At 36.2% G+C, this 21,806-nt stretch overlaps 1 protein-coding gene across 1 annotated transcript in view; it reads right to left on the minus strand.

Annotated features, from left to right (window-relative positions):
* Positions 1-21,806, minus strand: part of PTPN4 (protein tyrosine phosphatase non-receptor type 4) — a 3,248,454-nt gene that overhangs the window by 1,022,854 nt on the left and 2,203,794 nt on the right. The window contains exon 15 of the mRNA XM_044060734.1: positions 8,410-8,569. Within this exon, the coding sequence (XP_043916669.1) occupies positions 8,410-8,569 (160 nt within the window). The remainder of the gene's footprint in view (positions 1-8,409; positions 8,570-21,806) is intronic.

Raw genomic sequence — 21,806 nt, forward strand, 5'->3', positions numbered from 1 at the left:
TATAATTTTTCTATGTGGAGCTTTTCTTTTTGGGCCTCTGCTGAAAAAGGGCCTTTTTGGCTCAGTCAGACACCCCTGGTTAACAAATGCAAAATAAAACAAAAAATAAATAATAGTTCAAAGACTAATTGCTTAATAGACAAACACAATAACTGATGACTTTATGAGAACGGATTTTGATGGACATTTCAATGTGATTGATGAAGCAACAATTCAAAATTTGGGACAACATGATGATTTTGAAAATGTTTTTGAACCAATTGTAATAGTAAATGTTGCTAATGATTTTAAAGTGTACAATTACTCAACAAAAAGTACAGGGATTAAACATAACTTGCTAGCTAAAGGTTTCACATTTGTGCCCAGCAGAAGGGGTAAAATAGATGATACCCTGATAGATTTAAAATGTTTCACCCTAAAATTAGACTTGAAAGTGTAGAAGAGAAGAGATCTTATCGATTTTCAAAGGGGCCAGGTTTTCTCTTGGCCAAGAGAGGTGAATAATTACATTAATACAGCCAATACATCAAAACCGATTGTTTCTCGTAATAGAGATGCATCTACCTTTAAAGCTCACACTACTGAGATTGTGACTGAAAACACGCCCATAGAGGCTATGCCCACCAGTGAAGTTACATCAGGGCCCTCCGTCAGTTTGGTTGCTGACAATGGAGTTTCAAGATCAGATTCAGCAAATGTTACTTCCCCAGCTGCACTTTCAGGAGTTGTGACGATAAGTGAAGCTGTTTTGGGAGGTTTAACATCTTCAGCAGGTGTCGATAACATTTTTTCTACAGAAATGGCAGAGTTACTACCGAATAGAAACATGTTTTCCAATACTGAAGTTGTCGAGAGAGATCTTGGCGCTAAAGCGAAGCACTTTGAATCTACAGGAAGTAATGGTTCTTTTTCTTTTCCCCTGCCCATAAGAAAGGCATCTCAAACGAGTTGGTCGCCACAGGGTGCAGTAAGGAAGAGGAAAATTGTCGTGGACAATTACGAATACAGGAAAAAGGTACTGAAACCATTCCAGAAGAATTAATAGTTAACATCTCTAGTTATGCTTTAACTGACCATAAAAAAAACATTATTGAATCGTGGTTTGTCATTCATACTCTCTAAGACAGTGGATATAACGGATTTTATCATAGATTTAAAAATGTTTATTAGAAATGTGGGTTTGAGTTTGGTTTTTGGTAACACCCATGATATGTATGATGGTAACAATGATATTTTTGTTAAACCCTCCACATTTATACCACAAAGTAACCCATTATTGGAGGCCTTTGAGAAGGCTTGTGAAAGGGATCTTTTTGAGCTATACAGCTCTAAAAATAATAAACCCTTATTCTATAAGCTTACTTTTGATGAGTTTCAGAGTATTAAGAAATTACAGGAAAACTCTGAAATAGTTATAAGACAGGCAGATAAAGGAGGTGCTGTGGTGATTTTAGACACAGAATTTTATAATCAGGCAATGATTATTTTGTTACATGACTCTTGAGACGTATACTGTACTGAATGCAATGGAATTGAATGATTTAATAAGAAATGTGCATGCTGAGTTCTATGATATGCTATTATGCTCCACCATTGACATTGATTTATATAAATTTTTGCTAGTGGATTTACCTACTATACCGATATTCAGGGGTCTACCAAAAATACATAAGGGTCTCAATGAACCTCCTATGAGACCCATTGTATCAGGAAAAGGCTGGTTATTGGAACCAGCATCCATTTATGTTGAGAAGCAATTAAGACCAATTGTGAACAGTACTACAACAATAATAAGAGATACCAAAGATTTTTTAGAATGTTATGGTAGTTATGTTAACCAACCAGACACAAGTAATGAAACTGATTTATTGGTTACTTTAGATGTTGTTTCATTGTTTACATGTATTCCTAATATGGTAGGCATGGAATATTTGAGGCTATTTTTGATTGAAAATGAAACACCAAGATTTTTGGTGATGAGAGTCTTGGCTCTTTTGGAATTTATACTTACTAATAATGTGTTCTTATATAATGACAATTATTATTTACAGAGAAAAGGGGTTGCCATGGGCACCCCCCCATGTGCAAACTCATATGCCAATCTTGTATTGGCATATTGGGAGTACACCTACATAATAAGGAATGACATCTACAAAACGAGGATAAAATTTAATAAACGTTTTGTGGATGATGTCTTTCTTGTTTGGAGTGGCACTGAGATAGAACTAGATGAATTTATTCAGTATATAAATGGAACAACAAATTTTCTTAGGTTTTAATGTAAGAGCTCTAACAATAAAATTGAATTTTTAGATGTTCAGATTCAAAAGAATGGTAGAGAGGTAAATTCAGAGCTGTATAGAAAGGATTGTTGGAAAAATAATATCTTGCATCGTACCAGCATGCACCCCAAACATATATTTTCAAATATTATAACAGGACAAAGTCTCAGGATATCTCGCCTGACTACAAATGAAGGTGTATTTGATTGTACAAAGGAGGTTTTGGCCCAGAATTTGACATCTAGAGGTTATAACTCACATGAAATACAAAAAATATTTCAAGTTAATGAGTGCACCAGGAAAAACAAAGGTAGACCATATTTTTACAATTATATGAATGCTGATAGTAGCTTACAGACTGTAAATAATAACAAGAATGTACATGCATATAAGAGACTTACTATCCATTATTCCAATCAGAATTCCAAGATTAAGGAGGTAATCAATAGGAATTGGAATATTCTAACGAGTAATGAGAGGATAACACAGATAGTAGGGGAGAGACCAAGTTTCTCATATAAAAATACCAAATCTTTGAAGAGACTATTATGTTACGAGAATAATAGAAGAGATTTGGTTAAATCGGATAGAAAAGGGACGTTATCATGCAGGAACTGCAATCATTGTAGTTTTATGTCTAATATGAATAATTTTAGACATCCTGATACTACACAAATATATGATTTTAATTTCTATGCAGACTGTAAATCACGTGATGTGGTGTATGTTGCTGTATGCCAATTATGCTCATGTTTTTATGTGGGAAAAACCAACAGGAGTTTAAGGGAACGAGTTAGGGAGCATATTTATGCTATTAACAAAGAAAATGAAACAAATGCCCTAGCTTGTCATGTATTACAAAAAGGCACTCAACACACTTTTAAGTTCACTGTACTTGAGTTAATAAAGAAGTCTAACAGATTGGGAAACATTAAGAATTATACTGAAGAAAGAGAGAATAAATGGATAATAAGACTACAAAGTTTTAAGGGGCATGGTCTAAATGAAAGGGTCACTCTAAAACCCTTCTTAGCTGCTCGTTCATATAAGCATTAGTTTGTTTTTTAATTATTTTAAGAGCATAAAATATTTAATGGTGCATTTTTTATATATATATTTTTTATATACAGATTTTTGTATACATGTCTTGCCACATTTATATGTGTTTTTATTGTTATTTTATATATAGGTACAGGAGATATATACATGAGGGTATTTTTTAGGTTCTTTCTTCTTAAAGAAAATTTTTTAATTGGTTCAATTATTAAAGACTTAATTGTTAAGGTGTGTCTATTTGAACACTATATATAGTTATTCATTTTGTATAGTAGTTATTGAAGTCTGAAGAAGTGTTCTGGTAACGTGAAAGCGCTTACTTTTACTGCAGTGGAATAAAGAACAGTATTTTTAAGTGGTCGTGGTGAGCCTCTTTTGTTTCTTGGATACTGACTTTTGCTAATGTGAAGAGACTCTTTACCCGGTTGCTGCTTTGTTTTTTCTACAATTCAGACTTGAAAGTGTGGTTTAATATACAGGATGATGTACAAAAAGAGCATGAGAAGGTTTTAAAAAAAAAAAAGTATTTTTAATCCCCTCATTAAACAATGTAATTAGATTGTATGAAAACGTCTGTGAAAAAAGATATAAGGAAAGCTCTTGGACAAAAATGGGGTAAACCTGTTAGTAACATGACAGAAAAAGAACGGTTACACATTGAACTGGCAGAAGATTCAAAAATACGAATTATGAAACCAGATAAGGGTAATGGGGTTGTTAGCATGAACAAAGCAGATTATTTAAATGGAATGAATGCTCTTTTGATGGATGGGACAGATATGGAGAGTTCCTTGAATGAGATACATATAACATATATGAAAATTGACCTATTACTGGATATGATGTTATATCAAGGACAAATTAGTGAAGATGAACATAGTTTCATGTTAAATAAACACCCCATGATACCCAATATTTTTAGAATACCCAAGGTCCATAAAGGACTAAGGGACCCAAAACTTTGACCTATCATTGATGGGAAACGTTCAAAAACATGCTTTATCAGCAAATATTCGGATGTCAAATTACAAGTTGGTCTGGCAGCCTTTCCTTACATTATTAGAGAGTCATGGCAATTCCTGGAAAGACTGGGCAAAATTCAGATGGAAAGAGATATATTAGTCACTACAGATATGTGTGTAGTCTCTTTACAGTTACACCACATGGTGAAGGTTTAGTGTGGTTGGAAGCCCAGTTGCAAAGAACTGGTCTATATGATCAAGACCAGATAAATTTATACATGACATTAATGGAAGTACTACTACAAAGTAATTATATTTACTTCTGACAACATTATAAGCAAACCACAGGGGTAGCAATGGGGGCAGCGTATGCCCCCGTTTTTGCCAATTATGTCATGTCTTACTGGGAACAACAGTTTATAATGGAAGGGGCTTTTTATTTTAAGATTTTATATTACACCAGATTTTTGGATGACCTGTTTATACTATGGAAATGTACTGAACATGAGCTTTATCAATTTTATGAATATATTAATCATACAGTTGATTTTTTACAATTTACTCATGTCCACAGTATAACAAACATTTCATACTTAGATGTTGATTTAACAATAGATCATGATAGTAATAAATTAGAGTCAGGAATTTATAGAAAACCAACATTTTCTAATTCATACTTAGAATTTTCTAGTGGACATCCACACTTTCAAAAAAAGTCAATTGTAAAGGGACAGTTGGTACAGGCCGCCAGAATGGTGAGCTTGGATGCCAAATTTATGGAGGAAATCCAATTTATCTTACAGATGTTCAAAACTAGAGGTTATCCACAATAATTTTTAGATGGAATAACCAAAAAAGGTCATACACAAGCATACGGAGGGGCTATATTTGCCCACTTTAATGAAAACTAATGGTGACAATGTAATATTACATACTCTGGGACACGTGAATAGGAGAGAAAATTTTAGTGCAGGTTTTATAGCTACTTTTAACCAGGATGCCCGTGAGGTCACTGAAATAATTCGGAATAATTGGGAGATTTTACACTTTGATTTTAATGTGGGGCAAAAGGCGGGAAAGTTACCTAAAATAGTTCAAAAAAGGGTAGGTCCTTTAAAAACATACTGGAAATGAGTAAGCATACTAGTGAAGTGGGCACCAATAGGGCGAAGGGGAATTTTAAGTGCAAGGGGTGCACATTTTGTTTGCATATATTAGAAACAGGAGAAAAGTTTTATCTGAATGGCAAAGCTATTGTTATTAATGGGCATTACAATTGCAATACCCAAAATGTGGTTTATATAGCACAGTGCCAAAATTGCCCCATATTCTACACAGGAAAAACTAGTAGACATTTTAAAAATAGGATAGAGGAACATTTATTAGATATTAAGCATGGCAGGATGATTAATGCACTCGCTAGGCACATTAACGAGTATAAAGACCACATGTTTAAGTTTTTGGTGGCTCATCATTTGGAAAGGGATCCACAAGGTAAATGTTTAGATACACATTTAGACATCAGCGAACTGAAATGGCAGTTGCAATGCAATGCAACGGAATATCTGGGAATTAATGAAGCTATAAGTATTTCTAGTATTTTAAAATTAAAAAAATATTTTAGGATAACCTGGATATAGACAAATAGGCATTACACTGGTTGGAAACACTTTTTGAACAAACTAAAGGATTATTTTCATATAATGTTAGTGGTTTATTTACTGTTCCTGATATTGTATTTATTTATTAATCTAAGTTGTATTTATTTATGAATTTTTCCATTTATGAATTTTAATGGTTAATTCATTTTTAATTATGTATTTTAGCAATTAGTAATTAATTGGGCTGTTAATTGTGTGAATTATATAAGGCTGGGTCAGGTTATTTGATATTTGTTCTGATGAAGTCCCTTGTATTGTGGGAATAAAGCGCTTAACGTGGATTTAACTGTAATATCATTAAAGTTGGTTGGTTCTTCTAAGGTTGTGGTGTGCTTGGTTACACAGTTTTTGGACTTTTGGTATTTATGTGGGATAAGCTGAATCTCCCCATAGAACAAGATGGTTTAAGGCTCCCTGATTTGAAGGTTACTTTACAGCTACACAGGTAAGGCGCTCTCTCTCCACACACACACACACACATGTATATTTATAAACACACACATATATACGTGTGTGTGTGTTTTTACACAAAGAGACAAAAGGGGAAAAGATGATGAAATGGGGGGTCAAGAGCTAGAGACAGACAAGGATTTCATATGCAAGTCTTTAAGAAGAATAACTACAATTATACAGAATATTACATTTATAAAGGAGTAGATATTCTAAGCCATGTGTGAATGAAGAAACAAGATTTTACCAAAAGGTATGCTTGGCAGTATGGGGTACAGGAAGCAGGCAAAGAGGAGGCTGAAATTAATAATAGGAAGTTGCAAAGGAACCAAGGAACAGAGAAAAAAATAACTCTCTTCCCTATCAGAGACTGGTAACAGAGTATAGGCACAGAGAAAGAGACAGGAGAGTGTTAAGTGAAAGATCTGCTCTGGCAAGAGATTTTTGAGTCTAGAGCTATTAAAAAGATAATTACTAGGGTGTATAAAAATATTGCATGCTAACTATAAGAATCAATCAGATGCGGCTAGAAGAGATTTGGAAGAGATTTGAAAAGTAATTTATAAAGGAGCAATGGGAAGAAATTTGCAACAAAGTCAAGATGATTTAGGATTTTTGCATGGAAGTGCATGCGTATGTATTTTTATACCCCCAAGAAGACTTCAGAAGATTGTTCCTCAAGTACATGACAAATGTCAGGGGTATGATGGGGAGTGAGAGGTAATTGGGAACATTTTTTTGGGGGGAGGGGAATGTAACAAGTTAGAAGATTTTAAAAATTCCACGCAGAGTACTTTAACAGAAATATTATAGGAACAAATGGCTGTAGCTAACAAAATGATTCTTTAGAGCTGAGATATAGGATTAAAAATGCTTAGACACAATAGCACCTTACAAAAGATTATGCCACTTGCTGCTAAAAATAAAGCAAATGCTAGGAAATGGCAATCTAGTTCAAAAGCAGCTGTAACTGAAATAGTGAATACTGTTAAAAAAAAGAACTAGAGGTGGGAACTTAAGACGGAACAAACAAATTTCATAAAAATAAATGGAATTTTTTGGGAATAATACATGCAGAGTAATGTTCAGGACGAGGAATAATGTTATAGGGAAAACAGGAATTTAGCAATGCATGCAATGCTGGAGTGAATGAAAATTGTTAAAAAGAAATGTATACTGCAGGACAATAACAATATAAACTTAGAATATTTTCTTTCTTATTAATGTACCCATGTTACAACTAGAAATGGGATGATTTAATAATGATGTTAAAAAGTTGGTTCAAAAGACTCTGAAGTCATCTTTTCAAATAAGTTAACTAAAAAATAAATGAGCAGGATACAAAGACTGGGAAATGTTAATGTTACTCTGATTACTGCGATCAGTGCTGCTGAAGGCTGATAACGCAGCAAGCAGTGTTCTGTCCAACGATAATGAAAAACACTTGCCACTGAATCTATGGGACAGCAATGCTGGGAATAAAGCGGAGATTATGGCTACAAGCACGGTTTTAAGTCAGCCACTACTAACAACTTCATGTGTTAAGAATGATCATGTATCTATATGAATGCCAAAGCAGGAGCAGCTGTTCTTTCTGTTCTCTAAATATTACATGATGTGTAAGAGAGAAAAGACAGCAGTAGCCTCGGTGCCAAAAGCTATACAGTTCAACAGTACAGGAAATGTACTGATCTAGTCAATGTGAATGGGCATCCTTCTATTAGTAGCAATGGCGGATTTTTGGCCCTGGCTTCTTTGGCTTTAGTATTGATGGAAGATATTAAATTAAAAGCATTAGCCATTAAAATATTCGATAACGGGTAACTTTTAGTCTGTCACAACATAAATAGTAGGTCTTAATAAAAGCTGCATTTTTTTTTTCTTATAAGGCTTTTACAAAGAACTTCCAACACTTCATCTACAAACACTTTCATCTTGATTTTTACTGCACTCCTGTAAATAAGAGTAGAAGTAATAAATGGTCCACAGAGAGCTTACTGTTGATTTTTCGGATGCCGAAGGTATATCATAAACTTCATTAATATGGTTATCCAGATCTTGCTGGGACAGTGTATGGTTAATCTGGTTCACATTGCTCTTCTTAGACTGTTTTGGTGGTAATGCTGGAGGAATCCCATCTGTGGTAGCTTCTTGTGACCTGAAACCAGAAAATACAATTTACCAGACTGAACTAACAGAAAAATGTTCCCTTCCTTCCTCTGTGGCAAATTATATAAAATATGTGCTTATGATCAGAAAGGAATGGCAAATTACTTGAAGATGCCCATCCATTATGGTCCTCTGATATTTCAGCAATGTAAAATGAAATGTCTCAGTCTTTAGTTAATTATCAAAGCTTTCAAAATCAAGATCCCTATCTATATATTCTCAATGGAGATGAAAACCATGAATACATGTACATTACCATTTAGCTGTACTTTACATGGGACAATAAATGTGTTTAACATCTGTAAAATACTCATTTGTTCATGAAACATCAGGATTTTTACTTTATTCATCTTGTGCACCTCAGAATAACAAACTAAATTTATCTTACAATACTTACCTATCTCATTAAGAACAGAACACAGGGAGTTAGGATTTTTTTTGCCACTGTTTGCCCTCTGTCCACCTGTTGATCATCAGTCCCCCCTCCCAAGTTCAGTCAACCTACTCATTTCTTGTCATATGGGAAGGGATGATGGGGGAGCAGAATCATTCAGACAGCCAAGAGAATGGTTCTGGGATTTTCTGTTTTTCTTCCTAGCACAAACCATGTGCACCAGGCAAAGCATCATGAGGGATGTGCAATGGGATAACCGCAGATGATGTCTCCTTGATTCTACAAAGGGGTTTTCCATCCAGCCACTTCCTGAGCAGCATGACTAGTGATTTCTCTAGTCTCTGCCAGTGAAACTGTACTCCCCAGTGTGCCCAGAATGTATGCAAACCCTTCCCACGAGAAAGGCACTCCTCTCTTGTCCTCCTTAGCTTCTCCAGTTTTCTTAAAACGGTGTTGCTTTTCTGAGGGGCTTTGCCCTGTCCCTCCCAAGCAGTGATTGTGCCTCAGCACACCACCTCTTAGTTGACTGTGTTTGTCAATGGTATGCCTGCAGTCTAAAAGGAATAGTGATGAATAAGCTGTTGTTTTTTGTACTGCCATACACCTAACAAGCCCACAAAGTGCATGTGTACTGAATGCACAGACGACCGCTAACTAAATGCTATTCCCATCATTGACAATATCTTCAGAATTAAAGTCAATGCACTCACGTCACTTTGTAGCAACTATAATCTTAACGCTAAGGTAGTGTTACCAACATATCAGTGTATCAGTTTTTATGGCAAGCTACTTCAGAAAATGATATGCCATAAAACTGACCTAGCAGCACACCCTGGTGTTTTTAAGTTCCTTCCCAATAAGACACAATGGGGAATAGTTTAAAATTTAACTGCTCCCATTGTGACTGAAACTTACAAAGCAATCTTATTTACCTACACCGGAGCAACAATTCTATCGGTGAAATTTCCAAAACAATTTCATGAACTTGCTTACGTGGTTCTTTTGGGCATCAAAGATAAATGAACTAATCAGATCACAGCTGGAACGTTTTACACCCTAGGAAAGTTTTATAACACTGAAGTTGAATGACTATCTAGCACCAAGAAAGAAATGATGCTCATATCTACAATAACTACACTAGACTGAAGAAAGATGCCCCAAGCCAGGAAAACTTCAGCAGTCTGGACTCTGCTGTCTCAAGAGAACTATTCCACCCTAGTTTTGGCTGGTCTCAGCAGTGACCTCTAAGCTGCTTCTGCTAAATGAAGGACATTCGACAGGTGAAGAGCAAGGACAGCAGTATGTCAGGTGAGATCGTCCTTCAGCTTACTAGTTATCCTTAAATATCTGTGAATGCGTACTGGGCAGAAATCGGGGGGGGGGGGGGATGCCAAAGCAACAGCTTGAAAATGTCATAAAACTTACCAAGGAATGCCATACTTAATGCACAGTAGTACTTCTGGTCAGTAACAGTAGTAAAGGCAGTCACTGCACAAGTTTTTTTTTTTCATCCTAAAAGTATAATGTTTCAGTACATAAAACTTGATTCTGCCGAAGTCAACCGTAGAAAAATGCAAACAACCTTGGTGTACTTTACAGGAAGTGCATGAATTTTCTCTTGAACCACAGGAGACTGACATTTTTAAGTAATTTTTGCTGAATGCTAGTTCCATGGATTTTTGAATAAATATTACAGATTTTATTGTAGTACTTTAGTAGCATTCTCAGAAGAGAGAAAGAGCACATTACAAATTAGGAATATTTAAAAAATTTGGGGATGAAGTTAAGGTGGGGGGTTGGAATCAGTTTTGTAAACAATGAATTTACATGCACTTTATAATGGTTGGGAAAGACCAAAGTAAGGGAAGTAGAGCTGTAAAATCTACCTCAGATTAACTAAATTTGCAAGAACAACTTAGAATTGAGGGGAAGTACCAGATAAACATACACAGTTGATTCCCTATAGCCATAGTGCAAACTTGGTACAACTCTTCTATTTAATGTTCTAATCCCGATTTGACTATGTGAAAGAATGAGTTAGCCTAAAAAACAAAGCTATTACATTTGTGAATGACACATCACTTAGGCAGAGTAGTTCTACCTGGAAAGTTGGTAGGGGTTGGACTGCTTGCTGGCTTGAAAATACTTTTTTTTCCCCCCTGCTTAACACCATCAAGAAAAGTGATTCAGCAACTTTGTAGACATATCAGGAACAGTATGCATCAGAGTTGATGAAAAATAAGTGTGTGTAACTGGTTGGTTCTGTATAAGCTGATGAGTGGTGTTGACTGCAGAATGATGGTAAGTCAAAGAGCACTAGTGTGCGGAATAGGAGTTAGTGCTAAGATTGTTATGCTCAACCATAGCAGAGCATGTGCCAATGAAGAAAAAATATTTCTACCATCATATGTGTATAGCTTAATTTCACTGATAAGGCAACAAGAAATAGATATTTTATTTAGGTTTCGGTGGTTGCAGGAGCAAGGACATTGCTAACTGGAACAACATAAAGGAAAGAGTGGGTAATGGACAGTATATGTCTGTGTAATTCAGTAGAAGGGAAAATAAAAACAAATTGCAAGAAAGCAAACGGCATACTGTCCTGGAATGTTAATGGAATGATTAGCCAATGGGAAACTGGACAGGATATTCAGGTATGTTGAGAAGTGTTCAGCAGAGGTAGTGATACCTTGAATACATATTTAAGGAAGGAGATGTTTGATCATTTAATACAAAAAAGCAAGCTGGAAGAATACTATGCAAGTGTGGCAGAAGAAAGGAAGAGAGGGCAGTTCCGTTAATAAAGCAGGAATGAAACTAAAGTATAGGAAACAGAATCTAATGAACATGGAAAATATCTCATGACAAGAGGGTCCTGGAGGGGTAAAAGGCTAATATTAGAAGTATATTTGCTCCAGAGGTGCAAGATCCAGGGGGTACAACAGATACTGGGAAATATGGTAGCCTTACAGCAGGGAACTGAAGTTTGTTATGCAGAAAGCAGGATGCATTAATGTGTCCAAAGAGCCTGGAGACATACAAGGAAGGAAGATATCTAAAGAAATACATGAGGGCTCTTGTCATAATGGCTATAATGTTAGTAGGGCACAGAGAAATATAATTTACTCTCTTGTCAGTAAAGTAGAAGACTTGGGCAAGACTAGACAGATGGGTGTATATCACAGGAGCACTTGGATCTTGTGTACCAGCAAATGACATATCCAGCCGTCCATACAGATCATGTCTCAATACAGATACAATTGAAGGACGAGAGTCAGGAGGGGGTGGGTAGGCACTGGCAATTTCCCCCTTATTTAATGAAAAGAAAACTACTGGAAACATGGACAAATGTTAATTTAATGGAACTGGCAGACAGCTTCTATGAAGCGAAGGGAAATCTGGCAATGAGAAATTTAGAATTTTTGCTAAAGTGGACAAACTATGATAATTGAATAGGAACATATATTTACAATCCCTTGTTAAGTACAAAAGAGCTTAAGAAGTATAACTTAGGGGATATAGATTAGGAGTGGGTCACTAAACTCATGGATGCACAAATGTTGCTGCTAAAACACTTGGATAATTACATGAATTCAGGTCTTGGGCAGTGAGGGAGACTTTCTTCACATCCACCACTAGGGTGACAAACTACCTGGTGCAAACAAAGACAGCAGAAGGTTAAGCATATGATAAAATCAAGAAATCAAGTTACAAGCAAAATAATATAGCCTGATGAAATACTACAGACAATGTCAAACAATTACAGGAACCTGCATAAACAAGATGTGGAGAAAGAGGTGAAGGAAGTTGAGATGAGAGGGCATTTGAAAGATTCTAATTTATATATACTCCAAGAAACAGCAAAAATGTTACTGATGGACATAACTGAGGAAACAAAAGATGTGATGAAAGTGCAAAGGCTGGGGAAAGCATCACGTGCACATGGTATCCCCACAGAAATCGGGAAAAGAAAGAGAGAAAAGTGACTGCTAGCTAAATTATTGAGTTCCTGCGGTGAGAAGAAAGCCCTACTTTATGGAGTGAGGTAGTAGTGGTGGTAATACTACAAGTGGGAAAAATCCAACAAATTATGAGTCATACAGGCCAATTTCCATCCTGAATCATGACTATAAATATTTATATCAATTATGGCAAATATGACACCTAGGTTTTTGGATGGTTACTGGGATGGATCTATGTGGCTTTATTAAAGAAAGGCAAACATTTGACAAAATAAATATGTTGATAATTCAATAGGATGCAGAGAACAAGAAACCGCTGATCATTATAAGCTTGAACATTGTGTGACAAGGTAAGCTGGAGCTTTACAAGAGTTGCTTGCCACAAACTCTAGAGATGTTTTATATACATATGAATTCAAAAGTGGTCATAAAAGCTCAGGTGTTGTCAAGGGAAGCAACTTTCAAGGGGGTTCCCCCTCTCCACACTTCTGTCTGTAAATTATATTGAACCATTGGCAATGCAAACAAAGCATTCAGAAAAGACTATTTGCAGATAAAATTATACTTTACATAACAAATCTTGAGAAATTTGTGTTGAGGTTTTGGGGAAATTACATGGCTTTTGAAATACAGCAAAATATAAAATAAAAGAAATATAACTAAGACAGTAGTGACAAATTTTGTTCCACTGTTTGATACGGTAGTCATATCTATGCCTATAGGGATATGAGAGACTTAAATAGCAAGCAACCAAGGACATGTGGAAGGAAACAAGTCTGCAAATGATTAGTAACATCTGGAGGTGGAAAATGTTATTTATGGAGGAAGACAGCAACACTCCTGGCTGTTAAAATGCATTTGATGCAAAGGATACTACCCACTTGGGGCAAGCCTATCTGTATTAGCCTGATGACTTTTGTAAGACAAAAAAAAAAAAAGGAACTGAAAGCATTTGAGGGTTAAGGTTCTCCTCTAGACATAATCAACTGGAAGCACAGACAAATTATGCCCCCAGCACATTGTCAGGATTCACAACTGGCCCCAGCAATAACGCAGTAAGTTCAAAGGCGTTGGAGAGCAGCTGGTAGACCAGACATGGACATTGGGTACTGTGGGCAAGGCCAGTAAAGATGAGGTCCAACAGGACCCAAAAAAAAATTGTAGAGAGACGGGACAGGCATAGCTTCAGAGATTTGGAAGAGGAGTGTAATAAAAACCTCAAGAGTTTGGGAGCTGTAAGAATAAAAATATACAGAGATTAAACAAGTCTGGTTTGCCTGACAGGGTTTACCAACTATACAGGATTAGTATCCAAACTAAAGGGAATTATAAAGGAAGGTAAGACCATAGAGAATAAGCTAGAAATTGTGGAGTTTATCATGGAAGCTAGGCTGGAGGGGATAAAGTTTGGGTAGAAATGAAAAAGCAAACTGATATAAAGCTAAAAGAAAGATGGAGAAAGAAACCTAGCCTCAATATAGCCAGTAAGAAATGGAGACGCACAGCCCATAATAAGCTACAAAGTCACTGAAAGTTTAAATGTTTGCATGAAAGTGCTTGCAGAAATATTTATACACCCTAAACCAATCATCTAGAATGTTTCCAGATACCCTAAATCTCTGCTGAGATGTGACGTGAGACACCCCTTGCTACACATTTTTTAGGAAATGTAGACAGAGCAGTTTAAAATAGAAATGGAAGGTATAGTATGGGAAATAGCAGGATATGGGGATTTATTTACTAAGGAACTAATTTTGCAAAACTGGGGCAGAATAAATTACAAAAAAAAGGCGCATCAGAGCTCTACTTTCCCTATTGGCCACTGCAACAAAAAAGACATTACATGAAAATGGAAAAAAAGGTGAATTCTGATACAAGGGAATTGATGGCAATAATAAATTAAATTAAATATATGGAACTAAAACGTATAAAAATAAACTCCTACTGAAGACGTAAGGTCAGTTGAGAGTGAGCCGATGATGGATTTAGAAATGCAGGGTAAATTACAGAGGTGAAAATAAATGGTATAGATAGGGAGCAGGCAACAGTGTCAATCTCTTTTTTTTTTTTAAACAACTTCACTATCACTTGAGATGTAGATAAACCTACATTAACAGAAAAGAAAACAAACCATACTCGTGTTTTCTATTTACATATGTGTATTATAAATCATGTATCTTGTCTTTTTTGTTTGTAGTCATCAGTCCAACATTACATAAATTGCTGAATTCCTGCCTTTCCTTAAAGCTCACTCCTGAACATTCCGCATGTATTATTCCCACAATTTTCATTTATTTCTATGCAACTTCCTCCTTCACTTTTCTAAAGAATCCTCATCCAGTTCTTTCATAATTTTCAATACTTCAAATACAGTTGGTTTAGACTTTCATTTCAATTTTCTAACTGCTTTTTTGGCTGTCAAGAGAATTAAAATTAACAAGGCCATACTATGGGCTAGGCAATTCAGATCCTGCGTCCCACTTCAAAAAAATCATATCTTAGTTACAGCCATTTGCTTGCCCAATATTTCTGACAGAGTACTCCACAGGGACTCTCTAAAGTCTGAAATTGATTACCCTCCTAAGACTCATGTTCACAGTTAACCTCTTTCTTCCCCATCACATCTCCAACATTTGCTATCTGCCTGAGGAAAAATTCTATAAACTCTGTATGGGTTATAAAAATATCTGTGTAAAGAATTCCAAGCAAAGATCCTAAACCTACTGCACTTTGTTGCACATTTGGGAGTCATACATATGTCCTCCCATTGTTCTCTTGTAAATTGCTTTTCCAGGCTCTCTTCTCAAACTTTTCTAAACTTCTCCGGTTGACTGTTATAGATATCATACAATATTTTACATTCTCCACTAATTATCCTTTTTTAACAGCAGCTTCTATTCTAGATTTGACTAAACCCCCCACAAGACCAGTTCTTTCACTTATGATTCCCGTTCTCCCTTTCTCTTTACCTATACTCATATCAATTGCTGGTAGGGAGGGTAGTCTCTAGCCTGTAGTCCAAGTGTTTTCTTGGCCTCATCGCACAGTATTGCCTTTCTCTATCACTCCAGTTATTTGCTCCAAATACCTTGGTTCCCACAGTTTTCTCCAGTAAATTCCAGCCTTGTCTTGCCTATTTTCTGCTCTCCTACTTGTAGGCATCTCTACTTGCAAAATCTTTCTTGTATTGCTTAGTTCTTAGAATACTCTTTGCTTCTTTATGAATATAATATTATGTTATGGCTGCTGTTACTCTCCTTAAAGAACTGCATCGAGAATTCCACTCACACTCTTTCTTGAACTTCCCACTGCTTCATCATCCCCCTTCCAGTCTGAACTATAACCTTTTTCTTGTTACACATATGAAACTTAACTGTGAAACTCTAAAATTTCACTTCAAATCAGGTAATCCTAAACTATCTTGTTCTATTGCAAGAAACTTAACCCACTTAACTCTTGCCTTCTTCCCTTCCCAGATAAATTCCTTCAACTCTATTATTGTCCATAACTTATTCTCTGGCTGATAAAAATATGTCTGATCCATAACTAAAATTAAAGGGATTTAAAACATTTTCACTGCTTTTTATCTTACTATCCATATCCATAAACAAGAGCTTCCAGTTTTTCAGTGTTTGTATTATCTTATGCTTAGTCTATTCTCAGAAATCCTTAGCTGCCATATCCATACTCCTAAACGCATCATTTTATCGTGTCCCTGCAAATATGGGTATTGCTGATCCAATCTGTGTGTAGGTACATAATTTATGGCTCTAGCCTTTATTTTATCTTCATTAATTTTACATCCTGAAAAAACTTGAAATGGTCTCAAAACATTCCAAGGCTCAGAGATTTCTTTTCCTGGAGTTCAGGCCGAGAATATCTGCAAATAAAAACAACTTTTCTTGATTGCCATACCAATTATATGCTTGCATTTTTGCCCCTTATTTTATTTGCCAACACTCTAAATATAAAGTAAAAGGTAAGAAAGGATACCCTGGTCTGGTTACTCTGTTCAGACATAACTTATCTGCGAGGAACCTTCCCACTTCACTTCCTCCTGCCAAGCCTTCATGTATCCTTATTACTGCATCAGAGAAAGCAAATGCTTCCATTGCCCTACTCATAAAATCCCAGCTTTATCTGTTGAATACTTTTCTCTGCATCAATATTCACTATCAGCAGCGGTATCTGCTTACACTTTGCTTCCCTCTGGATCATCACTGTATTAACGTTGTCAAATGTTTGACCCCCCCCCCAAGAAAACAACGTAGATCCATATCTATTAAATTTTGGCAACATCTTTGATGTTGCTTTAGCTAGTACTGACAAACACTTTTAAAACTAAAATGGGTTTGCATGAAGCTGTGTCTGATGGGTCTTTACCATCCTTAGGTAATACAGGCAGCACAGCTTTCTTCCAAGATGTTGGTGCTTTTAAAATACAGTTAAAATCTTCCAGATCTTTAGATAAAACTAAAGTGCACACTGTTCTATTAAATGCATTTTTCACTTCCTATAACTTCAAACTATTTTTCAATGAGCTACTTGCCATTGTACCTTTACATTTTTCATTTCCCTTAGCAAAGAATGTTCAGAACTCTCAAGATTAATTGTTTGCACCTGCAATCAGCTGGTTTCCATGGAGAAGTACTGAGCAATGCATCTTTGTAACAGAATGTGTATCTGCCTTCAGCTGCAAACTTCTTGACTACCACTGAACATTTAACTAGTTGGGGGAAAAATACAAACTAGTATCTTTGCAGTTGTAAGAAACTTAGCCAGCATTTTTCATGGCTTTCATCATTTTGTTTTATTTTTAAACCCTACTTGCTTACAAAAAAAAAACAAAACACATTTTTAGCTTAAGCAAGCATTAACATAGATATTCATCCTTGTAAAAGTAAAAAAACGATCTTAGTTCGACATATACAAGTGCACTTTTTCAACCCACACCAGCAGCCTAAGATCACAGCATATCAACATTAAATTTGCTTTTGTCCAGCCTTTGTTTTCATGTTGCACTGTACTGTACTATATTTCTTACAGCAAAAGAAAGATTTGTTTACTACACAGTCACTGAAAAGACTCTCCACAAATTTAAATTTCCAGCCTATGCACTACATAAAACTCCTTTACTATAAATTACATGCAGTTTATATCACGAAATGTTTTATACAAACACACATCCTTTTAATGTCCTAAACATTAATGAGAAAGTGGGGTTTCTGTTTTACAGTCCACACACAAATTTAACAAAAAAATCAGACATATTTTCCTGCAAAGCCACATCTCACAAATGTGACTGATGCTTTCAAAGTCACCCATTTATTCACAAACTTCAATGTTGCTGGTTTTCTTCCTGTTCATCATCTCTCTGCACCAGACTCTGGTTCAATTCTAAGACCGTCCTGATTCTTCTAGTCAACCCCTGTGCCTTTTTTCAATCTCTCAAGCATTTTCCTTTGGAACACTGGAAAGGGTTTCACTGGCTAAGTCTCTCTCTGAACCTTACTGTCAGAAGAATAAGAAGCTGAGCCCTTCCCTGCTTGGTGCTGCACTTCATTGGATAAACTTTATTTCCTTCTTAGCATGTTCTTCATCATAGAATAACTTTGATCCTCCAGGGAAAAATCTTGAATCTCATTACCTGCCTCCTGACATTCTCGGACTGCTACAATAAATTTGCTTCCCTTCTGCCGGGTGTACAGTGAATAACCATTTTCTACAAACACTCCATTGTCTCCCATTTTAATACTTTGCCCTTCTGCCACAGTTTTGTAAGAATCAACTTTTTTTGCTGGCACAATTGTATCATGGCTGCTTTGTCATGGCCAGGTTTGGAGCACACACATGATGTCCCCCCTTTCAATTAAATTCTGCTGTGAAACACCAGTCAGTTGTTTATTTCTGCTTTCTTAAAATTAATACAGCTCTAGTTTTATTAACAGCTCTTCCTTAGAAACCTCATACTCGGGCCAGCTTTTTCCTTCATTTCGACCTCCGATTTGTGTAGTTTTATCAGCTCAACTGAATAGCTAGTTAAAGCTTCTTCTATTTTTCCAGCCTTTTGTTGTTTGAGTTTATATACCTTTAGTGTTTTGTTTATTTTAATAACCTCAGAGTACATTTGATTTATTTTTCCTCAATTAATGGAAGACATCTCTTGAAGCAAAGCTGAAGCTTGAAAATTGTTTTTTGCTCAGTGGTTGCAGAATCCTTCCCAGACAGTTTTCTCTTTACCTTTTCTAGTTGATTTTCTTTCAAGTTTTCCAAATTTCTTCTTTGCTGGCATCCAGACAGTGTACTTACTAGCTGTTAACTGAATTTTACCCCAAAAACAGTTTCAACGTCACTTCCTTTTCTCAGTTTCTGTTTTCACACTGGGAGAGCTGAAGTTAAACTGTTGATCAGTATGCAACCAGCTGTGAAGTCCATGCAGTGGTCCCAATCTTGATATAAATTCACAATTTTCTTCCACCAGATTGCTGCTAAAGGGTATATGCTTTTCTTCCAACATGTATTTATGGAAAGGAAATGTGGAATATAAAATACAAATATATAATCAATGTGTGTATGTGTGTGTGCGCGTGTATATATATATATATATATATATATATATATATATATATATATATATATGTGTGTGTGTGTGCGTGTGTATAAACACACACACACACATATATATATATATATATATATATATATATATATATATACATACACACACATATACATGACCTCTTATCAAACAATACTGGGTCAGTCAAGGGACAATAATATGAAGGAAGTTAACCAAGTAAGGCTATACAACTAGTCTTGTTTTAAACTGTTTGCTGTATTGTTTTGTATTACTGTATAATGTTTACAGGTCTCAAGTATGTGTGGATGTGTATACAAGGAGTGAATGAAGTAGGATACTAATATAGACTGTTTCTGTAAGTTGTAAAACTGAGAAGAATCAAATATGACTAAAATATGCAATGGCATGATAACTGGACTGAAATATGTTTGTCTCAACAGAAAAAAGTTCAAAAATTGTCCTATACTAAGTGTTAGGGATATATCCACACAATGTATTTCACTGTGTTTATTTTGCTTCAATATAAAAGTATTTTCTGTATAAAATAGTTGCTGCCAGTAAAGAGCATTAGCAATCAGTCAAGAAATACTTCCCAACTTAAGTTAATAGGTAGTTACTATGCATGTGGCAGACAATGCCATTGAGAAGCCTAGACCAAGTTCCAAATTGCCCCAAAGCACTGTCCGTTTAAATGGCTTGCTCAAGTCTAAAAGTAAAGAAAGCTATCAGAATCAAACCCTGTACCACAGGAATCAGCTCATTAGCAGTCAACAATATTAATCCAGTATACTAAACTGAAAGAGTTGCATAACAACAGGATCATTATGGATAATTGCAAGACCTTAGCTACTTATAGTTCAAGCACCACACAAGCTAACTGAGGTCCCATGGAGAACGGTCCCCTACATACCTCTCAACTGTCCAGATTTTTGGCTCATGTTTGGTCTGCTGTTCTTTATCTGGCAAATCACTGGGATGATCTGAGGAACAAATTCACTAAATAATGACATACATTTGAGTTTCAGACTTCAAATCCTTCAGAAAATGTATATTAAAATAAACCCTGTTACTCTAGCAACTTTCTAAGTTTATAAGAGCAATATTTAAAATATGTCCCTATTATTGGGCCTTCGTCCAGATTTCCTGCACTAAGAGGTTGACAGGTGTGGTGCCCTACCAGTGCATCAACTGCAGGCACATTCAGAAGCTTAAAATCAGATACACTATCAAGAACCTGTGGCATCCCACACATTCATAGTAAGAGAATGGATAAAAGACTACCACCAGAAATGTATTAATTTGTTCCAGCACTTATGTTAGCAACAGACGTTTTATTGGAGACATGGAAATCAGATTTAATGGTGTCAAAATTAAAGAATGTGAAAAAAAGTACAGTTGTGTACATTTACCATAAATGTAGATGTTTGAGTGTATGCACTGTTGCAGTCATCACACACGGGTTATCTGCCTGCAGGTAGCCCTCGGCTGGCCCGAATACCAGAGACTTAGTATTTCTGCGTCAGTTGCTGTCGCTCCAGGACTGACGTCAGGTCATCAGGGGTATAAAAACAGGCAGCCAACGCCATTACATCAGTTTTTCTTGCCTCAAATGTCAGGAGCCCCCCAAATAGAGAGCTAAGTTATGGTGAGGAAAACACCACCAGTAAAAAGTAAATACCAATAGTAATACCCCTGAAAGGGGTGAGTAATAGATATAGAGAGGAGAGAGAGACAATGAGGCTGGAGGGAGGGAAAACAGGACTACAATAGTGAATAAACTTGATCATCTACATTTATGCTACGTGTACACAACTGTACAATGTTTTTCGTGTTTCACTTATGCAGTCATTACACTTGGGTAGATTCCCAAAGCTGACGAAAGGTGGAGGGAGTCAAGAAGAGTTGGGGCTGGCTAGTATACCTCGCAGGACTGCTGTTGCAAAATCTGCCCTGGATTTGGAAAAGATAGGCAGGTGGTAATGCTTGGTGAAGGTGTGTACAGAACTCCTGGTAGCAGCTTCCAGGATGTCCCTGGTAGGGAACTCCCCTGAGAAATGCTGTAGAGGTAGAAGTTGACCTAGTGGAATGTGTTCTGACCCCATGAGGGGTTGGTTTCCCAAGGTGCTTGTAGCAGAAATGGATGCAGTGTGCTTATCCATTTGGAAATTGTTTGTTTTGAAGTGGCCTTGCCCTCTGCCCCTGTTGCAAAGCTGACTAGTAACTGGTCAAGATTTCCTGAAGGGCTTAGTCCTATCAAGTTAGAATCTGAGCTGTCTGTGCATGTCCAAGG

The sequence above is a fragment of the Protopterus annectens genome, chromosome 2.part0 (assembly GCF_019279795.1).
Source record: "Protopterus annectens isolate FY-2018-M chromosome 2.part0, PAN1.0, whole genome shotgun sequence".
Taxonomy (NCBI): Eukaryota; Metazoa; Chordata; order Ceratodontiformes; family Protopteridae; genus Protopterus; species Protopterus annectens.